The sequence below is a fragment of the Vigna umbellata genome, chromosome 1 (assembly GCF_029865625.1).
Source record: "Vigna umbellata cultivar VRB3 chromosome 1, Vumbellata_1.0, whole genome shotgun sequence".
NCBI classification, from domain to species: domain Eukaryota; kingdom Viridiplantae; phylum Streptophyta; class Magnoliopsida; order Fabales; family Fabaceae; genus Vigna; species Vigna umbellata.
In genome coordinates, this window is record NC_142165.1 from 22,361,634 (window position 1) to 22,383,732 (window position 22,099).

The 22,099-nt window shown below is 31.9% G+C and overlaps 2 protein-coding genes across 2 annotated transcripts; both read left to right on the forward strand.

Annotated features, from left to right (window-relative positions):
- Positions 1-2,374: 2,374 nt before the first annotated feature.
- On the forward strand, positions 2,375-11,799 carry LOC124827906 (pleiotropic drug resistance protein 1-like). The gene is made up of 24 exons (XM_047301082.2): positions 2,375-2,800; positions 3,506-3,626; positions 3,708-3,796; positions 3,916-4,000; positions 4,139-4,298; positions 4,391-4,467; positions 4,575-4,628; positions 4,708-4,798; positions 4,889-5,190; positions 5,278-5,559; positions 5,737-6,053; positions 6,444-6,604; positions 6,686-6,789; positions 6,893-7,049; positions 7,135-7,239; positions 7,334-7,488; positions 7,769-8,101; positions 8,219-8,509; positions 8,630-8,713; positions 9,104-9,237; positions 9,663-9,890; positions 10,187-10,358; positions 10,926-11,180; positions 11,390-11,799. Exons 1-24 carry the CDS (start codon positions 2,481-2,483, stop codon positions 11,645-11,647), a joined length of 4,335 nt encoding a protein of 1,444 aa, XP_047157038.1. The 5' UTR covers positions 2,375-2,480; the 3' UTR covers positions 11,648-11,799.
- An 8,936-nt stretch (positions 11,800-20,735) lies between these two features.
- LOC148204922 (uncharacterized) lies at positions 20,736-21,931 on the forward strand. The gene is made up of 2 exons (XM_088103458.1): positions 20,736-21,615; positions 21,891-21,931. Exons 1-2 carry the CDS (start codon positions 20,736-20,738, stop codon positions 21,929-21,931), a joined length of 921 nt encoding a protein of 306 aa, XP_087959584.1.
- Positions 21,932-22,099: the final 168 nt, after the last annotated feature.

The following is a 22,099-nucleotide window of genomic DNA, read 5'->3' on the forward strand; positions in this document are numbered from 1 at the left end:
ATTTAATTAACCTGACTTTTTATGTTGGTTTTGTTGAAAAGGAAGTGGGAATCGGTACACCCAATACCTTTTGCCCCAATCTTTTCATTTAATTTAATATAGTTGAATTTAAATATAAGAAAAATAAGTTATGCATAATAGATTTAAATATGAATAACCATATTTAATGGTATTATTCTTAAAATACTCATGATAACTAGGATAATTAAAAATAGACATTTTTTTAATTTAAATTAATTAAATTAAATAGTGTAATATTTACCACTTTTGAAGTATCAGTTGTTAAAATAATATATCATAAAATCACTCTTGAAATAGGACTTTAATGTTTGTATTCTTTCTGTCGTTAACTTTATTGTTTATATTCTACAAGAGACTTTTAATTCATATTATTAAAACACCAACATGAATAAATTCTTTCACATTATTCTAAAACATGGTTTTATGTTGGAAATTCAACACAAGAAAATACTATTGATAGCCATATCAAAACAAAATTTATTCAACAAATTGATCAATATATCTCCTACTCTATTCCTTGTTGGAAGGTTTGAAAAATTTTGATAAAAAAAGGTTGAAAACTATTAGTGAGGAGATAACAAGTTGAGGTGGCTTGAGACACTAAAAAACAAAATTATGAGTATATATATTGGAGATGACTACAAGTTTAAGAAGTTTAACCAATTGTTTTTAAATTTTAATATTCATATGTTCCCACTTCCATGAATAAAAATAATAGAAAAAAATGAAAGGAGACCCCAGAAAACATAAAAATTTTAAATTAACAATTTAAGGATATCAAAAGTTTTCTTAAAAACAAAGAGAGAATTTATTTAACAAAACATGAACTTTAATTTTCAAGAGATATCCTCAAACTTGTCTTGGTTGTGTGCTTCGATCTGAGTCACCACTTAACAATATTTCATGATAAACAAAGTCCTAAGTTATTTATTGACAATACATTTCCATTTTGTTCTAAAATTCAAAATATTTTTAATAAATTCATATCAACTATATAAAAATTATAAAATGTTTAGTCTTTTGAAATCTAAATAGTTATATTTAGTTTTTATTTTTGTATTTATTTATAAAATGTTTTATTCCGATTGTTCTCAAAATAATGACGTACTTTTACTTTTTACAAAAATATTATAGAGTTTTGTAGTTTTATTATAAATACTTTTTAAATAAAAAATAATAAAATTATTATTATAATTATAATAATAAATTTAAATAAGTTTTATAATTTTATCGTAGGTAATATTTATTTATTTTAGATAATTTTGTTATTATAAATATTCATTTTAGTTTTAATAAATGAATAATTTTAGAAAAGAAAACGGTCAAATGAAAAAAATAATTAAATTAAAAAAAGTCACTTAAAAAGTAAAATTACACCTAAATATAATAGTATAGAATAGAATAGATAATTATATTAATTTATCTTTAAAAATCGAATATCATTTACTTTTTAATAATTTTTGTAATCTATTAATTTAAGAACAATAAAATAAAAAGGCTCTATTAGTATTTACTATATTATATAATTTATTAAAATAGATTATTCGAAAATTAAAAGTTATTTATTATCATTTTTGTACTCTAAGTTTAGTTACAAACATTACATAAATGATCGATAATTCAAATTTATATATATTAACAAATATATATTTTTGTCAGACTTCTTTATACGTTTAGTTTTTCCATTTTTATTTTCAATTTTATTCACAAATAGAGTTAACCTAATTATTCGTTCTTATTATAAATAATGAAAAAAATTATCATGAGTATTTGTATTCAATCTTTAAAAAGGTTTTTCATTAACTAGTTTTAATCCAAAAAAGTGCCCACTAATTTAGTTTAGAAATTAGCATTTGGTTTGAAATCAATGAAAGCATGAATATTCAATTTGATTCAATTACATCTTTGATCGGCACTGTGTAAGTATATCCAAGAGTATAAGACAACATATCATTGTTGAATCAGTTGAGTTCTCACTTCCATAATTTGAACTGTGATTAAAAGAAACAATATAGAGTTATCAAAATTCTGATGACGTTGCAGGAGATAATCATGCACATTTCTTAAAGCTGAAAGAGTTTGAGAAAACTGAGTTTGAGTGTGGAAAAATATAACCATAGTTTACTACTACAATTTTGTATCTTTGTCCACCAACAACTTGTGTTATTGCCAAACACAAAATGACAGATAAAGTCTTTGACAGTCACGCAGTTTTACTGCTATAGTGCAACTGCTACAGATGCCATGCTTTGTTTTCATCTCTCTTTTCCTTTATCCATTCAATCATTAAGTGTCAACCCATCTTTAGATCCCTCTATAAATTCCAACAAACATGGATTCATTCTTCAAAAGTCATTCATATAAGGTTGAAAAGGGCAATCTTGTGTCCTGAAAAGTGGGAGCAACGTTATGGTGTAAGGTTTAGTTTTGTATCACTGGTGTTTTTTTGTGTGAGATCAATGGAGGGTAGTGAGACAGAGAGAGTAGAGGGTCAACGAGTGAGAGGGTTTGACATGTGGAGGAACCATTGCATGGGGGTTTTCTCAACTTCTCAACGAGAAGAAGATGAGGAAACTCTCAAGTGTGTGGCAATAGAGAGACTCCTCGCAAGGGCATGCACCAAGAGAAGTGTGGTCAACCAAGTTGGAGGGAAAGCAGAAGAGTTTGACACCAAGCAGTTGGAGTTATCAGAGAGAAAGAGCCTTCTAGATAGACTTGTGAAGATAGCAGAAGAAGATAATGAGAGGTTCTTGCTGAAGCTCAGGGAAAGGATGGACAGGTGAGTCTCTCCAGGATTCATGATTGACACTACCAATTGGATCATATGAAAATGTTTTCAGTTTGTTTTTATTTCTTTCAATTAAAAAGTTGTTCATGAAAAGAAAATAAAATGAATTAACTCATTTTAACTAAGGAAATAAACTTCGACTTAGATTCATTTTACACGTATATTTTTTTTATTATAGAAAGTATCATATCGACCAGAAATAAAAATCAATTTACAATATATAAGTGGACGTAGACTTCATCTTACAAAAGTAATATTGTATGAAATTCACTTCTTAAGGTATTATAGCAATGGATCAGAGTCCATACTGGTGAAATTTATTGTTTGTTAACTTTGTTTCACCAACTATCTAATTTATACTCTCACGTTCAATATGTATATAATATAATATGTCTTTCTGTTTTCACATTTTTTTATAGAAAACAATAAGAAAAGCAGGCTTATTTTTCCATTTTCATAGTTTCTTATGTAAATTTTTGGAATCAAGGTGAAAATTTTGTATTAAAATTGAAACATAAGCTAAAATCAAAAAAAAATTTCTCAAACTCTAGAGAAAGTTACCTCAAAAGAATAACTAAATTGTTTGTGTGTAACTTGGGAGCTGAAGCATACTTCTTTGTGAAGCATCCAAATCCTAAAGTAATGAATAGGAAGATTTGATTGAGATATATTTGCAATGTTAAACTAAACTCACAGAGTTGGGCTTGAAATTCCAACAATTGAAGTTCGATTTGAGCATATAAATGTTGAAGCACAAGTTTATGTTGGAAGCAGAGCATTGCCTACAGTACTCAACTTCTTTGTGAATGTGCTTGAGGTAATTCAAATCTCACACATGGTTCTTTTATTCATATAATGGTTTTTATCTATTTATTTTTTCGGTCTTTCTTTTCTTCAGGGGTTCTTAAATTCTCTTCACATAATTAAAAGTCCAAAGAAACCGTTACACATCCTTCAGAATGTTAGTGGAATCATAAAGCCTAAAAGGTGAATTCAAAACAATCTCCTTTGTTTGTTTTTGTGCAATTTTTTTACCTTGCTGAAAAAAAAAGTCATGTAAATGAACAGCTAGATATTTTCTGGTTCTGATGATGAGCTTTTTGCAGAATGGCATTGCTTTTAGGACCACCAGGATCTGGAAAAACTACATTGCTGTTGGCATTGGCTGGAAGACTTGGTAAAGATTTGAAAGTAAGGAAACCAATTTTAGTACTAAAACTTTTGATAGAAGAACTGTTATATCTCTCTAATTATATAGTAAGTAACCTTAGTTTTAGTTGAGTAATTCCTGAATTATATTAATTAATATCATTTGAGATGAAACCTCAGCATTCTGGGAGAGTAACATACAATGGACATGGTCTTGAGGAGTTTGTGCCACAAAGGACATCAGCTTACATAAGTCAACATGATAATCACATTGGAGAAATGACTGTGAGAGAAACACTGGCTTTCTCAGCAAGATGTCAAGGGATTGGAAAGAATTATGGTAATTGTGAACAAAAGAATGCATAAACCTTTTAAATATATCTAAAAAGTGTAGTGTTCTTAATCAGAATTTTGAAATTTACTACTTTACAGAGATGTTGACTGATCTGCTTAGAAGAGAGAAGGAAGCAAACATTGAACCAGATCCTGATGTTGATGCATATATGAAGGTGAGAAATAAGATAGAAAAGAAAGCCTTGAATCTTTATGTTTGAAATGGAGAGCACACTGAATTTTGAAGAAGCTTCATTGTTTCATTACTTGTTGTTCATTGTAGGCAGCAGCACTAGAAGGACAGCAGAACAGTGTGGTCATTGACTACATTCTTAAGGTAAAAGTACAGACTCATCAGATATAAAAGAATAGTGAAACAAGAAAAGGTTCACATATTCTCTTATGGAATATTGCAGATTTTGGGACTTGAAGTGTGTGCTGACATTATGGTAGGAGATGAAATGATAAGGGGAATCTCAGGAGGGCAGAAAAAGAGACTCACAACAGGTAGACTCTATTTGGCAAGAAAAAAAATGACAAAATGAAACTTATGAAATGATGTTGATTGAATAAAATTGCTTGATGAATAATGCTTAGGGGAGATGATGGTTGGACCTATAAGGGTGTTGTTCATGGATGAGATATCAACTGGTTTGGACAGTTCCACAACTTTTCAGATTGTCAACTCTATCCGGCAATCCATCCATATTTTGAATGGAACTGCACTTGTGAGCTTATTACAGCCAGCACCAGAAACTTATGAACTATTTGATGATATAATACTATTAACAGATGGGCAAATTGTGTACCAAGGACCAAGAGAAAATGTACTCGAGTTTTTTGAATCAATGGGTTTCAAGTGTCCTGAAAGAAAAGGAGTTGCTGACTTCTTACAAGAAGTATGAGTGTGATTCACTCAATCTTTTCAAAAATTTCTTTTGCTTTCATAAAGATAGAGTAAATTTTTTTCTCTTCATGTGCAATAGGTGACATCAAGAAAAGATCAATGGCAATATTGGGAACATAAAGATGAACCGTATAGCTTTATCACTGTCAAGGATTTTGCTGAAGCCTTCCAGTCATTTCACATAGGTAAGCAACTTGGAGATGAAATGGAAAATCCTTTTGACAAGTCTAAGGGCCATCCAAATGCATTGAGCACAAAGAAGTATGGTGTTAACAAGAAAGAGCTGTTGAGGGCTTGTGCTAGCAGAGAATTTTTGCTTATGAAGCGAAATTCCTTTGTCTATATATTCAAAGCCACACAAGTGAGTAACATTCAATCACTGATATCATTTACATAATCTGATTTCAAGCTATATTTGGAGTCCAAAAATGCTGTTCAATTTATTTGTTCGTGAATAAAAGGTTAAATACAGTGTTCTTTTCTTCTTTTTTATTTGTGTTTTATGTGCCCTTAAGCATGCCTTGTTCTGGCTTTTCAGCTTACTTATTTAGCTATCTTGACAACAACATTATTTCTCCGAACCAAGATGAGTCACTATACCAAGGAAGATGCAGAAGCTTACATGGGTGCTCTGTTCTTCACAGTCACTGTTGCAATGTTCAATGGAATATCAGAACTGAATATGACAATCATGAAACTTCCTGTCTTTTACAAGCAAAGAGACCACCTCCTTTATCCTTCATGGGCTTATTCTCTTCCACCATGGATCCTCAAAATACCATTAACCCTTGTAGAGGTTTCCATCTGGGAATGTATCTCTTATTATGCCATTGGCTATGATCCAAATATTCTCAGGCAAGAAGAAACTAAGGACTTGTCTGATTCTTATTAAATTTTTGTTTGAAAAAGAAGACGATTGGAAATTATTTAGCAAATCAAGTCTTGAAATTTTTTCCTAAAACAAGCGTTTTGGAAACCAAAAAAGGAATAGTTGGAAGATATTTTCTCATCCGTTTTTTTGTTCTCTCCAAAAGTTTTGTTCAAGTACTCAAGAAACAATCTTCTAGAAAACAGATGTGTCCTTAGAAGACACATTTTCATGTGCTCGAGGGACAAATAAATTTTAGAAAATAGAAAATTGCTTTTGAAAACAATGAACAATTAAGGCCTAAACCATTTGTCCTCACCCTTCTACTATCCTATTACTCACTCACTTTTGGAATGTAATGAGAAATCTTATTGCAGGCTTCTAAAACAGTACTTGGTAGTATTTTGCATTAACCAGATGGCATCAGCACTGTTTCGGTTGATGGCTGCACTAGGAAGAGATATTGTGGTGGCAAACACTGCTGGCACATTTGCACTGCTTGCAGTTACAGTTTTGGGAGGATTTGTGATTTCCAGAGGTGAGAAAGTGGCAGTGCAACCTAAAAGTTGGCTAATCTAACTAACGTTTCTTATCATAAAACTTTTATCTTTTGAATCAGAGGATGTGCACAAATGGTTTCTGTGGGGTTACTGGTCCTCACCAATGATGTATGGACAGAATGCTATAGCTGTGAATGAGTTTCTTGGGAATAGTTGGAGAAAGGTAATGAATACCCTTTGTTTTTAATGGTGAAGAAGTCCTATGAAGAAGAATGAGCTTAGGAAAATAATATTTATATAAGATAATTGGGTGAGATATTTTTCAGGTTAGTCTTAATTCCAGTGAAACATTGGGAGTACTGATACTGAAATCTCGTGGATTTTTCCCACAAGCGTATTGGTATTGGATTGGAATAGGAGCTTTGATTGGTTATGTTTTTCTCTTCAACTTTCTCTTCACCCTGGCTTTGCAATATCTCAGGCGTAAGTGCCATCTTTGAGCTGTGATTTTTAGTTGGACTTCTTTTCTGATAACAAATGCATTCTGATAATTGAATATGTTGCTTAGCATTCAGAAAAGATCAAGCAGGGCTATCCCAAGAGAAGTTGCTTGAGAGAAATGCTTCAATGGCTGAAGAGTTCATTCAGTTACCAACTAGAAAGAATTCTTCTGGTGAGTCCTTAAGTTCTAAGCTATAAGTTGTTCTGTGCTTGTAACTTGAAGTTTGGAATTCAAGCCATAAATAACATAACATGACTATAAACAGATACAAAGATGGACAAAGAAGCAAGTCCACCATCCTCTGGAGAATTTGGTAAAAAGAACATAGCCAGTGACAGTGGAAGGAGAGGCATGGTTCTTCCTTTTCAACCTCTATTCCTCGCTTTTGACGAGATAAGATATTCTGTAGACATGCCACAGGTACCTTTGTTGAATTTATGTTTCAATTGACTTTTCTTTTTATACATAATTAGTTACATCTAAGAGGTTAAACTTTTCATTTAGTCCTTGTAGGTATCACTCATTTAGAAATGTATAAAAAAGCTTATGTTTTAGTTCCTATAAGGGTGTATAAGGATTGAACTCAACTTTTTAAGATAAAACTTTTTCAGATAAAACTTAAGAAGCATAGTAATAGAACATAGTATCTTTACCAGTACTGGCAACGCTGTATGAGGACTAAAACAGAACCTTTTTATAGGAAATGAAAAGTCAAGGAATCAGTGAGAATCGTCTAGAACTTCTGAAAGGTATTAATGGTGCTTTTAGGCCAGGGGTGCTAACAGCTCTGATGGGTGTAAGTGGTGCTGGCAAGACTACTCTACTTGATGTTCTATCTGGAAGGAAAACAAGTGGATACATCGAAGGAAGCATCACAATATCTGGATACCCAAAGAAGCAAGAAACATTTGCTCGCATATCAGGATATTGTGAACAACTTGATATCCATTCACCCAATGTTACAGTTTTTGAGTCCTTGCTATACTCAGCATGGCTTCGTTTATCTCCAGAAGTTGACAAAGAAACTAGAAAGGTAGCTTTAAGACAATTTTCTTTTCAAAAGAGGCATGAGTTTGATGATTTAAAACTGATTCAAATATCATAATATTGTTCAACAATAACAACAGAAGGTTTTATTTCACTTATGCAGATGTTCATTGAGGAAGTTATGGAACTTGTAGAACTTAATTCATTAAGAGAAGCACTTGTTGGATTGCCAGGACAGACTGGATTGTCAACTGAACAGCGCAAGAGGCTTACAATTGCAGTTGAACTTGTAGCCAACCCATCAATAATTTTCATGGATGAGCCAACCTCAGGCCTTGATGCTAGAGCAGCCGCAATTGTGATGAGAACTGTGAGGAACACTGTAGACACAGGTCGAACTGTGGTCTGCACCATCCACCAGCCAAGTATTGATATATTTGACGCCTTTGATGAGGTAAGAAGTCTTACTGTTTGGATCAATTGCATTCTAAGTGTGATTTGATTCTTCAAAGGTTCTTACCATGTTACATATATGAAATAAGAATTAAGTACTTTTTATTATCCACCTTTGCAGCTGTTACTTCTGAAATTGGGAGGGGAGCAGATATATTCTGGTCCAATTGGCAGCAACTCTTCCCATCTGATCCAGTACTTTGAGGTGAGTCCATGTCAATAATTTCAATAATTAAACTTTTAAAGACAAAACTTTAAAAAATTTCACATTATAAAGATATGATAGGAGATTTAATAAAAACATTCTCAATAAGACATATTATCTAGCATATCTGTGATCATATAGGATTTGTTTCTTATTTCTATAATCATAATAGATACTTATAGTATAAGTTTATGAGCTTATAGAAAGTCAATGCAATTATCCTTATTAACATTGTGTTGGAGTCGTGTCAAAATTATGTCAGAGACAACAAAAAAGTCTTTTAAATTGGACACAGACTCAGGAACGAGTCGTATACCTTTTAGTGTAAATGAGATTGAACATACTAGTTGCTTCAATAACATTAACATATTCACAAATTGATTACTATAGGCTGTTCAAGGAGTGCCTAAGATCAAAGATGGTTATAATCCAGCAACCTGGATGTTGGAAGTCACATCAGCAGCAAAAGAAGCAAGTCTTAATATTGACTTCACAGATGTGTACAAAAATTCAGAGCTACACAGGTTAGACTCCTTAGTTGCACCACTATCACTGATAACAAGTATATGAACAACAAATATTTGGGTGGAAATAAGCAATAATTTTGTTTCTTTAGATGTCTTGAGCCAAAGCTTCATAGTCCATTGTTCCATACCGATGAAAACATAAGGGTTTTTTTTTTCTCACAAATTATTGCAAAATGTCATCTTATTTTACCTTCTTTGATTCTAAGGTTTTGTACAAGAAACATGCTGTTGTTGTTTTCACTGTCTCCTTACAATAAGATGACACATTTGTCAGTGATTGTGAAGACAGGAAATAAAAACAAAATCGTTTTCTCCAACCAAATTGTCCTTTTAAAAGTTACATATTCCTCGGCTTAGGATGTCAATGCAAAATGTTCTGAAAGATCATGAATAGGTTCTGATGCTTCCCATTTGTTAATCAGGAGAAACAAACAACTGATTCAGGAGCTTAGTGTACCATGTCAAGGTTCAAGAGATCTATACTTTCATAGTCAGCATTCACAGAGTTTCATGGCACAACTCATAGCGTGCCTATGGAAGCAACATTTGTCATATTGGCGGAACACATCATATACTGCAGTTAGACTCCTATTTACTACAACTTCGGGCTTATTGTTTGGGGTGATATTTTGGAACGTTGGCTTCAAAAGGTATTTGGAAAACGAAAAGCACATCACAATGACTAATTAGTTTAATTCTGATATAATATTGGTTCAAAGATCTCACTTGGGTGTTCAGTATAGATTTTGAATCGAGTTTGAGAAATATCCAAAACTAGTTAACTTTTGTTCTTTGTAGACCCCTTTTAAATTGATGACAACAAATGCATAGTAGTACTTTCAAAAACTAATTAACTTTTATTGGTTCGTTCTATTCCTACTAAATGTAAAACTAGAGAGTGAAAATGAATTTCAAAAGAAAATTTTCTTGAAATAAAAATTTGCAGGAGAAAGGAGCAAGATCTTTTTGATGCAATGGGTTCAATGTATGCTGCTGTTACCTTCATTGGGGTTGTGAATGGTGCCTCAGTGCAGCCTATAGTAGCAATTGAGAGAACAGTTTTCTACAGAGAAAGAGCTGCAGGAATGTATTCAGCTTTACCTTATGCTATTTCACAGGTATTATTACTACACCAGTTGGCAAATAGTTATCTCAAAATAATAAAGAGTCTTAATTAAACACAATAGCTTACACATTCTTAATTGATGACATAATACCACTGAGACATAAGCCTAACCTATATATAAGATATTGATACCACCTCAAATCTAAATTTAGTTCATCTACTAAACATGAAAACTTAGACCCACACGCAGATTTTCAACATTAATTTAGTTCATATACATGTAACACATTCTTAGTTTGGTCTTTACATAAAGAAACTAAATTAAAAAAGCATCACACATATAAGAAACAAATTAAAAGTGTGTTAAGTTTACAAAGAACACATTAAAAATATGCAAGGAGTTAACTCCGATACACAAAATGAGTTCATAATAACTGATGTGATAAGTTTTTATTGAGAATATGATAGAAAGTAAATTATATGCTTAACTTTGAATTAAAGTACCAGGTAAAATTACTTTAAGTCTAAAGTAGATCATACTTTCTGACTTGACACAATTTGTGGTACACATCATGAAACTTTGTAGTTGGACTCAAGGCTTGTATATGATCAATTGCAGGTTATTATAGAGCTTCCTCACATATTGGCTCAGGCTCTGATATATGGTATGATAGTATATGCCATGATGGGATTTGAATGGACAGCATCAAAGGTGTTTTGGAACCTCTATTACACCTACTTCAGTTTCTTATACTACACTTTCTATGGTATGATGACCATGGCCATAACTCCTAATCCACACATTGCTGGTATATTGTCCACCTCATTCTATGCAGTATGGTGCCTTTTCTCAGGCTTCATCATTCCCTTATCGGTATGTTACAACTTTTCCTCTAACTCTGATGTTTATCAAGATAGTTGATAGGTATATAAAGTAAACAATCTTATACACATTACATTGCTTGGATGATGACAATTTAAAAAAAAATGGATATAATTTATGCATTGTGATAAAATTTTACAACTCATGTAGCATTTTTTACATAACATGAAACTCATTCTAGGAACAAAACTATAATGCAGAGAATACCAATATGGTGGAAATGGTACTATTGGATTTGCCCTGTTGCATGGACCTTGTATGGATTGGTGGCATCCCAATATGGAGATGACATGCAGAAGCTTGAGAATGGCCAAAGGGTTGAAGAATTTGTGAAGAGTTATTTTGGGTTTGAACATGATTTTCTTGGAGTGGTTGCAATTGTGGTGGCTGGTTTCTCACTTTTGTTTGCACTCATCTTTGCCTTTGGAATCAAAGTATTCAACTTCCAAAAAAGATGAAATCATCACAATGCTTCTCACTCTAGAGCTTTTGTGCATCCATTTGAAGCATTCTGGTTATGGCTGAACTGAATTTTGCAATTCATTTGTAAGATTCTTTCATAGTATGTACATTGGTCCACTTGTATTTCAAATTTTAAAACATTTTAGTTTGAAAAATAAAACATGTACATTGTTTCAAATCCTAAGTTGTTCTTTTAGGTGAGCCACCATTTTAATCTCTCAACACATCATGTTAAACTAATTGATCAACTTCAGTTACATTACAGATAACAAATTACTTATTGATTTAGTAGATTAGTAAACAAAAAGATAGCTGCATTGATGCTGAAATGGAAAATAAGAAAGATTTACATGATTAAATCTCTGTAAGGTTCAATCAGACAGATTGAGTATTAAAAGTATAATTCAAAAAAAAAAAATTCACATAACTATTTTGTTATACTTTTTGATTGATGAGTTCTGATTAGGGCAAAATTTAAAGCAAATTAATAAATTTAGATCATCCATGTTTTGTTGATAAAAACGAGAATTTAAAATTTTAGGTAAAAATGCGTATGAACAGAAATATTTATAATAATAATTAAAAATAATTTTAACAATTAAAAGATGATGATACTAGATTAATTAAAAAAAGTATTAGACAACTGTAATTATAAATTAATTTAAAATACAAATAAAAAGTATATTCAAGACAACAACTAATGGGCCAAGTTTCTGGATTCGAAAAAGACACTTTCTTCCTGCGTCTCTGTGAATTTTCCCCCTGCACCCTCAAATAATAAAATTCTTTTTATTTTCTTTATATTTTTTGGATTATATAATTCAGAACTTATTTTCGAAAGTTAAAAATTAGGTTATGTAATTTAGAAGTTATATTTTTGTTTAAAACAATATTTTTAGAATCAAAAATGACTTTTGAATTGTATAATCCAAAAGTCAAATAACTTCCATATTCCATATTATGTGATCCAGAAACTACTTTAATCCTCTTCAACTTTTGAAAATTATTTTTGAATTATAAATTTTATATAATTCAATTTTTTTTTATAAAAAATATAGCTTTTAGATTACATAATTTAAAAGTTACTTTTAACTTTTAGATTACATCATTCGAAAAATTTTAAATTTCAGGATACAAAAGTTATCTTTTACTTTTGAATTACACAGTAAAAAGGGCAAAAACAGAATTCTCTTTATATAGCGGTGTAGGGTAAAAATTTGTGGAGGTGCACGAAGAAGCTGCCTGCGTTTAGAAGATAAAGAAGTGCAATGGCTCGTTTTCAATTGGGTTGTCACTCTTTAACCTTCTAATCTATAGGTCTATTTTAATGGTGGAATAGTCCAATATTGAAATTAAAATGAATTTTAAATTAATTTATATTAATTGAATTTCAGAAAAAGGCTTAATAATTTTTTTATTTACAAAATTAAAGAGTTTTTGAGTTTAGTGCCTATGAAAAATTTCCTTTCTTTTTCATCCTTATAAAATTCAAAATCACTACTTCTTTGCTACATAAGAAATATGTAAATTTTGGTGATAGTCCCTAAAATATTTTGTGAGGGCCTGGAAAATTATAAGGCCATTGGGCCCTATGTGGGGCAGACAGGCCCATCTGACTAAGGCCAACCTAACCTTATGAAGGGCTCCTCAGAATTTTCATTTCTTCTGAACTCTTTTCTCTCTCTCTAAGACTCTTTGTCCTAAACTCTTCTCTGTCTTCTCTCTAAATTTCCAGCTCTCTAAACCGTTCAATCTTGGGTTGGAAGGTGCTCAGACGTTCACCACACCGAAGACTTCCTTTTGAACCGATCGTATTTTAGTTTGGACCGGTAAGTCATTTTTCCCCTTCTCTTTCACTATTTTTGAACCTAGGGCATGCAACGTTACTGGTTGCACGTTACCAGTGGGGTTTCGTTTTCATATTTTCTGCCAAATCAAGCTCTAAGAGTTGTTGTTGTCCCCACTATGGTGGTTTGTAGGGTGTGGTTTAGTTCTCGTTTTGTGAGATACTGTAAAGGGATGTTATTGTGAGCGTGGCAGTTTCACTCTGAGGTAAGGGGAGCTAGTTATGTTTTGTTTGAACTGTATGGTGTGTATGCTTGATAATTTGTGGTTTATTACTGTTAAGTTATATTTTGTGGTGAGCATGTTGATTTGTATTGGTGAAAATGTGAAATTTGTGTGACCATGATATACTGATGTTTATTGGACTTGGATGAGTTGGTTGGCTGTAAGCAATTTTGGGGGAGAGGATTGGGAATGAGAATTCTATAATAACATAACAAGGAGTAATAATAAACTGTACAGGTATTGTTTTAGCTTACTGAAAAGGGAAGTGAGATAGGGAAATGGGGAATTTAGAGTCTAAAACACCATAGGACAGTTTGGATGACTTAGATAAATAACTTGGGACTTGTTGAGAGTATTGTGTTGGTAGGATAGAAGAATCTTAAAAACCTGAGTTGGCACATCCCTGATCATAGAGCAGCCCTGGCCTGGTCCAGTCAGTTGTGACTAGTCATATGTGCTGGCGTCGAAGGTGAGACTGATGCATTCAGACATTTGATTCTTCTCTGGTGACCAATTGGGTTAGGGAGATGTGGTTGAGGTGGAAATCTTGTGTTAGTCATGTTAGATGAGTAAAGGGTTAAGAGAGTATTGTTTTTGGTCATTTGAGAGGAACTGAGGTAGGGAGTTTGAGCATGGGTGGTCTTTAGTGCAATTGGACAGTGTGACTAGCTTGTATGAGTCAATTAGAACAGGTTAGGGTCATAAAACTGAGTAAAGTAATGTTTAAAATGGTAAAATCAAAATTGGGTCCTTGGGTTAATGAACTTGGAAGTTTAAGTTGAAACCTTGGTAGTAATCACTTTAGAATCATGCTAAGAGTGGTTATAATCATCTAGACAAGTTTAATTAGGTGTGATACAAGAATTATGAGGGTTAGAAGTTGGAGAAAATAAATGAAAATAGTAAGGATTAGTGTGAGTGTGTGATTCTACAGAATTCACGTTCTGCAGATTATGCAGTGTCGCTATGCGAGTTGTCTCGCATAGCGAGACCCTGAAAAGGGTGCTCACTGTCTTGGAAATTCGCTGTGCGAGTTTGTGCGCTGTGCGAATTTCCAGAGGGTGATGCTCACTGTTTTCGGACTCGCCTTGGCGAATCCTGTCGCTATGCGACTAGTGGTGGTCTGGGATCACTGCCCATTTAATTCGAAGAGCGAGTGGGGTGCGTAGCGAGAAGTTTGAAGTCTGATGTATGTTGCGAATTAATTCGCCATACGAAATAGGGTGCGCTATGCGAATTTTAGCTGTTCCTTTGTCAGGAAAATTCACCCAACGCATCCAGGGGGTGCGCTATGCGAATTTTAGCTGAAAAACACTCCCCTCGTCAGGAAAATTCGCTCAGCGCACCAAGGGTGGTGCGCTATGCGAATTTTTGTTGTCTAGTCTTGCATCTTGGTGCGTTGTGAGACCTGGTTCGGTGAGTTTCATATTTTTCCACATCTGTTTGAGCTATTTGATGTTGTTTGACTGCCAGGATGTATGTATGTCCATATATTTGAATTGTGTGGCTTGAAATGATGTAATTGAGTATGAAGTGGACATCTCAGGGTGAGATGATTGATAGTGATGTGTGGGGTGTTGTTGTTGTTCTGTATAACTGTATGGAGCTTTGAACTGGTATGTCTATCCCTACACTCGAAGCATTGTTCATGCTCAAATAGAGGAGAGCAGTGTAAGTGGTGAGAGTAGAGGGAGGTCCTCGTCTATAGTCTTAGAGTTTAGACATAGACAGATTGGGGGATTTACCTTGCATAGTGTTGGGGAGTGCCAGCTGAACTACGCAAGTGCAAAGACGACCAATAGTTCGACAATTATACTAATCCGGATGAGTCGCGTGAGTGTTTGAGTCATGGTTTAAAGTGTTATGTATTAACTGTTTTATATGTACTAAGCATGATGATTATTAATTGAGTGAACAGTATGATTATTGCCTGTTTATCTAGCTCACCCTTGCTTTTGTGTTGTGTGCTGCTTGTGTATGTTTTTTTTTCGATGATCATCCACTTGGATGGGAGCAGTTGTTGTTGAGGAAATACCTCTGGAGCAAGAGCTGGAGGAGAATGATGTTGCTGTCTACTTAGGATTTAGATATTTAAACCTTTGATATTAAATACTCTAAACTCTCTAAGTTTAAAACTCTCTATTATATTTTGGATGACTGTAATTTCGTATTTAATTACAAGTCATACTCTAACTGATCTCTTTATTGAGAATGTTGACTCCTAAATTATATGATGTGATTACTATATTTTGGGATGTCACATTTTTCGTCAAAGTTAACTCTTTAAAAATTTAAATTATTATTTTATTTTATGATATTTATTTTAAAAGAATAGATGAATAACATTTAGGTTACCAATCTCAAGAATTTCTTTCGAAGTAATCATACACACACTGTATTATAATATTAATATTATTCTCTTAAAATGATCATTTATCCTTTTATTCAAACATATAAATAATTAATTACAGTTATATAATAGTAAAAAACAAAATGATATTTTGAAAATTTAAAGAAACAAAAAAGAAAATAATTTTCAAGACAAAACCAAACTTTACTAATTGATTAAATAAAGTCAATTTAACTTTTAATAACTTTTAAAACTCAGCACGTGGTAATACTTTTCAATGACTTTCACCTTGTTATCTATAAGGACTGATGAACTATCTTTATCACCATTCTTTGTTCATTTTCAATAAAAATAGTAAAAATAATTTCTTATTTTATTTTTATTATAATGTCATTTTATATTAATCACATAAAGAAACAAATTAACGAAACAAGATAAGAATCACATAATTCAGTTAAAAAAAATTAAACAAATATAAAAAACTTAAATACTTAATAGATTAAAAAAATTTAATAAAAATTCAATCAGAAAAACAAATTTATTAAAATTTGTGACTAAAGTTAATGTTGTGAGTGAATTAGGTGAAGTTCTTGGACAAAATTCATAAATGTTGATGGTTTACATAAATTAAGAAAAAGAAGAGAAAAAAGGTATTAAAGATGTTTATGGGAATTGAAGGATGCTCCCATTAAGAAAGGTGGCATGCATGCATGCCTGAAATGGCAGGAACAAGGAAAAGCAAGAGAAGTCAGTTATGGAAGATGAAAGAATTAAATTGAATGATGATGATGATCATCATCATCAGCAACGTCAACAACACTTTTTCCAACTCTTGCTAATTCTCGGAACACTCCCAGATCATCCTTTTTCCTTTACCACAATCTTTCTGCATTAATTCCTCACTTCTTTATAATTCTTTCTTTTATTTTATTATTATATAAAATTATTCATTTTTTTATTTTCATGGTGTGTGTACTCTAGCATGACAAACCATTCAGTAACCAACAATATTTATAGATATATAATTTTAAGATAATTATAATTAACAGTATCTTTTTGAAAATATTTTAACATTATTTACATATAAATAGTTGATGTTCGTATTTATGATTATTATTATTGATTGTGAAATAATTTTGGATCAATCACAACATAATACGTAAATAATGTTAAAATGTTAAAATATTATTATCATTATCCTAATTTTAATGGTTAAAATCAAAAATCTTAAAACTGAAAATCTTAACGATTTTATTCTACTTGATTGATTCATGGTAATGTATGTTCTAAATCCAATTTACTTATACAAACTTTTAAATAATAAAAAAATCATACTTACACACCTACTAAATAAACTACAAAAGTTCATATTATTTAAACTTCTTAAACTCTTTCACTAATTAACATCAGTTTTAATGCTAGTTATTATAGTTAATCAAGCTCTATTAGAAGGAAATAAGTAATCTAAACTTATACTGTATTACAAAACATAAACAACTACTTATTATATGATTACCTATGTACATAAATATTCAATTTATTTGAAACCAATATACATAATCACCAAATTAAGAGTTTTTTTTTTTAAGATGTTATTATTATTGTTGGAAAAAGAGAATGTGGAAAATATAAACTAATTAGTAAAACAAAAACTCATATTCCTTAGAATTTTTTGTTTTTGGTGTAAATTCATGCATTATCAAAATCATCGTGGATCGAGAAGTTAGAGTAAAATTTCTAGTGACAGCACATTCTGGGAATAAATGAAAACATAAGATTTTAATTTGTACAAAATTTTCATTTTAATAATAAATACCAATCAATACTATATTATAATTATATATTGTTATAATAATAGTAATTATTTTGAAATGAATAAATAGTACAAAGTACTAAGTAGTTGTCTAGTTCAGTAATAAAAAACATCTTTAAATTGTACTTTTTTGAACGACAGTTTGCTATCAGAGAAATTGTGAAGTTAAAACATCTTAGTTCAGTGAATTCTTTTATGGGTATAAATTAAAGTTTGCTAACATTTTACTATAATTAGATTAATTTTCTAATATATATTTTGTGGATATTTTATTTTATTTTATTTTTAAGAAGTATATTTTATATATAATTCAATCATATAAAAAAATCACATATATATTTTAAATTATTTTTATTTTTATGTAATATGGAATCTCTAATACATTTTTTATATTAAGACATACCTATAGATAATGTATACATTCTATATGAGATGATACACTGGAAGAATAAATAATAAATTTTATTAAATAAATTAACACGATGATGTTAATGATGTAGAAATGGATGGGGATGAGTTTTGAAAAGTAAAAATGATGATGTATAGATTGGTGTGTATAACGAGTCGTCCTTATGGCACAGAGGAAGTGTGATGTTTTAATCATAACAATTAGGTTGATGTGACTGTATGGATTACCTATATAGTTTTGCAGAAGCCTGAGAGGGAGTCAACAAAAAGCTCGTTTCCCAAAAATATAATACATTCTTTTTTATTACACACATCTTTTAATCATTAATCAAAATTTATTCAAAAACTATAAAATTATAAAATTAAATTGGTGAAAACAAAACAAGTGATGCATGCATTTGTACCTTTTTTTTTCTCTAAATAAATTAATAAATAAATAAATATATATATAAATATATATATATATATATATAAATAAATATATATATATATATATATATATAATAAATATATATATATATATATATATATATATATATATATATATATATATATATATATATGAAAGAAGGGACAAGTTACTTACTTTGAGACATGGGAAAAAAACAGAGTGGGGGACCCTTTTGAATACATGAGGACTTGTTAGCATCAATGTGGCAGAATCAACTATGGCTAACAACTACACTACGTTTATGTGTTCAGTGTCGCAGCATATATTCCCCTTGTAAATTCCTTTCACATGTTTTTTTTTTTTTTTTCATCTCTTCTACACCCTATCCATGTCATGCATGCATCAAATTGCTTTTTTTATGCTTTCTTCAATTACCAAACTCTCATTCAAATTCTTATCAATGATTGATAGGATCGTTGTTCTTCTTCATATAAAATAATCATACACTATAATATATCTTAAGAATTTTTTTGTCTCGTTTTTGTTTTATGATTTTGAATTGAATGTATTATATGTAAATTAATTTTATATATCATTTGTATTATGTCTCTTTGATTCTAAAGTCTCATGGTCATCGTTACACTTTCAATTTAAACCCTTTTTTGGAAGCAAAATGACATAACTTGGTTGATAAAACAATTATATAAAATGAGAGAAAGTGAAATCACAACACCACTTTCTTTTGTCAGTCAAAAGGTTTGCTCTTTGGATTACTTTGACCCAATTAGGGTGGAACATCAAGTGTACTTGTTTGTGTTTCTTTTATAAAACAAAATAAGCGCTTCAATTTTATAACAAGAAAAAAATAATCATTAGTACTTTTGGTTCTTTTTCTTTTAATTTGGTCTTTAAAATTTAAAAAAGATATTTAAATTTATGAATACTCATAGAGCATATCACAGTTTTTTATTTGTTTGTAGTTTTTTATTTTAGTGAAGTTGAAATGTTTATTCTTATAGTCTGTTTTTTTTCATGATATGTGAAATGTTGTTGTGCAGAAGGAGTGTTATTAGTAGAACTTCGTTATTGTTTATAATGTTTCAATTTTTCTTCTCTACTTTAATACAGAGTTTCATTATTTTTGTGAATTGTTTATCACACGAAGACATTAACTTTAACATTGTTCGAAATGAACGATTTTACTGTAAGACAAAGAATGAGGGGACGAATATACAATATATGTGTAGTTTGCTTCAACAGATATACGAGTATTAGGAATCAAACTGATTCCTTACTGTCATAAAGACAGTAACTCTTTCTGTTTCAGTTAGTTAGGTTTTTCTGTTTCTTCTTGTTGTTCAACAGAGCTCTATAAATAGAGCTCTCTCCTTTTTACTTTTGTAAGTAACAGAACATACTCATATTTCTCTGTATCAAAATATTCAAGACTTCATATAATAAGAAAAGGCTACGTTTTTCTTACCTCTCTCGTTGCCCTCTTCATCTTTGTCTTCTTCGCCGTCGCCAACTACCGCCTCCGGAGCCGCCGGTTTGCACTGACGCCATTGCCGTTTGGAGGAGCTTCCAGAACGCTCTGTTCTCTCTCCTTTTTCCCTCGCACCACACACACACTGCTTGCGTGGCGTTTTTCTCTCACCTTAAGTTTTCCCAGCCGTAAGCCATCATGGGCTGGGCTACAGACTTAGAGAAACAGTGCTGGGCCAGTTCAAATATGGTATCAGAGCAGGTCTAGTACCTGCTCTGCTTCCGTTGCCTCTGTTTTAATTCTTGGTATCTTCTTGGACTGTTTCTTGGGTTCTTTTCCTCATGGATGAAACCACCAACCCATCCAGCCCCTATTATTTGCACCCAGGTGAGAACCCGGGTCTCACTCTCATTGCACAAACTTTGAACGAGAATAATTACTCTTCATGGAGCAGAAGTATGAGGAGAGCCTTGCTCTCCAAGAATAAAACAAAGTTTATTGATGGGTCCATAAAGAAACCCCAGAAAACTGATGCACTGTTTGATGCATGGGAAAGATGTAATGTGATGATATTGTCCTGGATAACAAAGACCCTCTCCCCACAGATTGCTGAAAGTGTCATATACGTTGAAGAGGCCAAGGAATTATGGGATGAGCTGAAAGAAAGATTCTCCAAAGGAGATTATTTCAAGATTTCTGACTTGCTACAAGATATACATTCTATCAAACAGGGAGAAAGGGGAGTGAGTCAATTCTTTACTGATCTGAAAATCCTATGGGAGGAGTTGGAATTTCTAAGACCCATTCCTACTTGCACATGTAAAATTCCCTGTAGTTGTGATCTCTCAAGAATCTCCTTAAAATATAGGGAGATGGAACATGTGATTTGTTTCTTGAAAGGATTAAACGACTCTTACAGCACAGTTAAGACACAGATTCTTTTAATGGATCCTCTACCTAATATCAATCGGGTCTTCTCTCTTATTATGTTGCAAGAGAGACAAGAGAAACACAACTCTCCCGAGGTCAAGGTTCTGGCAAGTGCCACTGATAAGAACAGTCAATGGAAGGGCCAAGGAAGGGGTTCTGGATTTCGTGGTCAAGGTAGAGGAAGGGGCAGGAATCCTAACTATGGCAAGCAATGCTCCTTTTGCAACAAGATGAACCACACTGTAGATGAGTGCTACTCTAAGCACGGATACCCTCCTTGGTATAAGAAGGGTGACAACAGCCAAGACAAGAAGACAGACTGGAGTTCTGCAAACGCCTGCCAGAACAACACTGAACCTGAAGGAGTTCAGACCACACATCAAACCAATAATGGCGACATTTTTCAGTCCTTCACAGCTGAACAGATGCAAAAACTTCTCAGAATGATGGACAAAATTGATGAACAACCTCACAAAGTTAATCAAGTCCAGAGAAGTGACACTCAACATAAACAAGGTACCCTTTCCTGGATCATAGACACTGGTGCCACTGATCATGTGACACATGATAGGACAAATTTTGTCACTTTTTATAAAATTAAGCCTATTACTGTAAAACTGCCAAACAATACTGTTCTAACTGCTGAACATGCTGGAACAGTACAATTTTCCAAGAATTTTGTCATTTTTAATGTCCTCTATATCCCTGAATTTTGCTTCAATTTAATTTCTGTTCAAAGTCTGATTAAGGACTTAGATTGCAGCCTAACCTTTTCCTCTAAGACCTGCCAGATAAAGGAGAATCATACATTGAAGATGATTGGATATGCTAATTCTTGGAAGGGCCTCTATTACCTACAAGCTTTTCCTAAATTTGATCAAAGATCTACTGCTAAGACTGTTTTTTCTTTTAGAAATCTTGATGTAAACCTGTGGCACTGTAGATTAGGCCATCCAGGAAACAAGGTTATGAAATACATATGTGAAAATTTTCCCTATAT

What these genes read in the sequence shown, in the direction of transcription:
- LOC148204922 (XM_088103458.1), top strand. Translation starts at nt 20,736, where the DNA reads ATGATATTGTCCTGGATAACAAAGACCCTCTCCCCACAGATTGCTGAA. An exon ending in TGACACTCAACATAAACAAG is followed by an intron (nt 21,616 to 21,890) that starts GTACCCTTTCCT and finishes AAGACCTGCCAG; the next exon opens with ATAAAGGAGAATCATACATT.
- LOC124827906 (XM_047301082.2), top strand. Translation starts at nt 2,481, where the DNA reads ATGGAGGGTAGTGAGACAGAGAGAGTAGAGGGTCAACGAGTGAGAGGG. An exon ending in CTCAGGGAAAGGATGGACAG is followed by an intron (nt 2,801 to 3,505) that starts GTGAGTCTCTCC and finishes CTAAACTCACAG; the next exon opens with AGTTGGGCTTGAAATTCCAA. An exon ending in AGGATTTGTGATTTCCAGAG is followed by an intron (nt 6,605 to 6,685) that starts GTGAGAAAGTGG and finishes CTTTTGAATCAG; the next exon opens with AGGATGTGCACAAATGGTTT.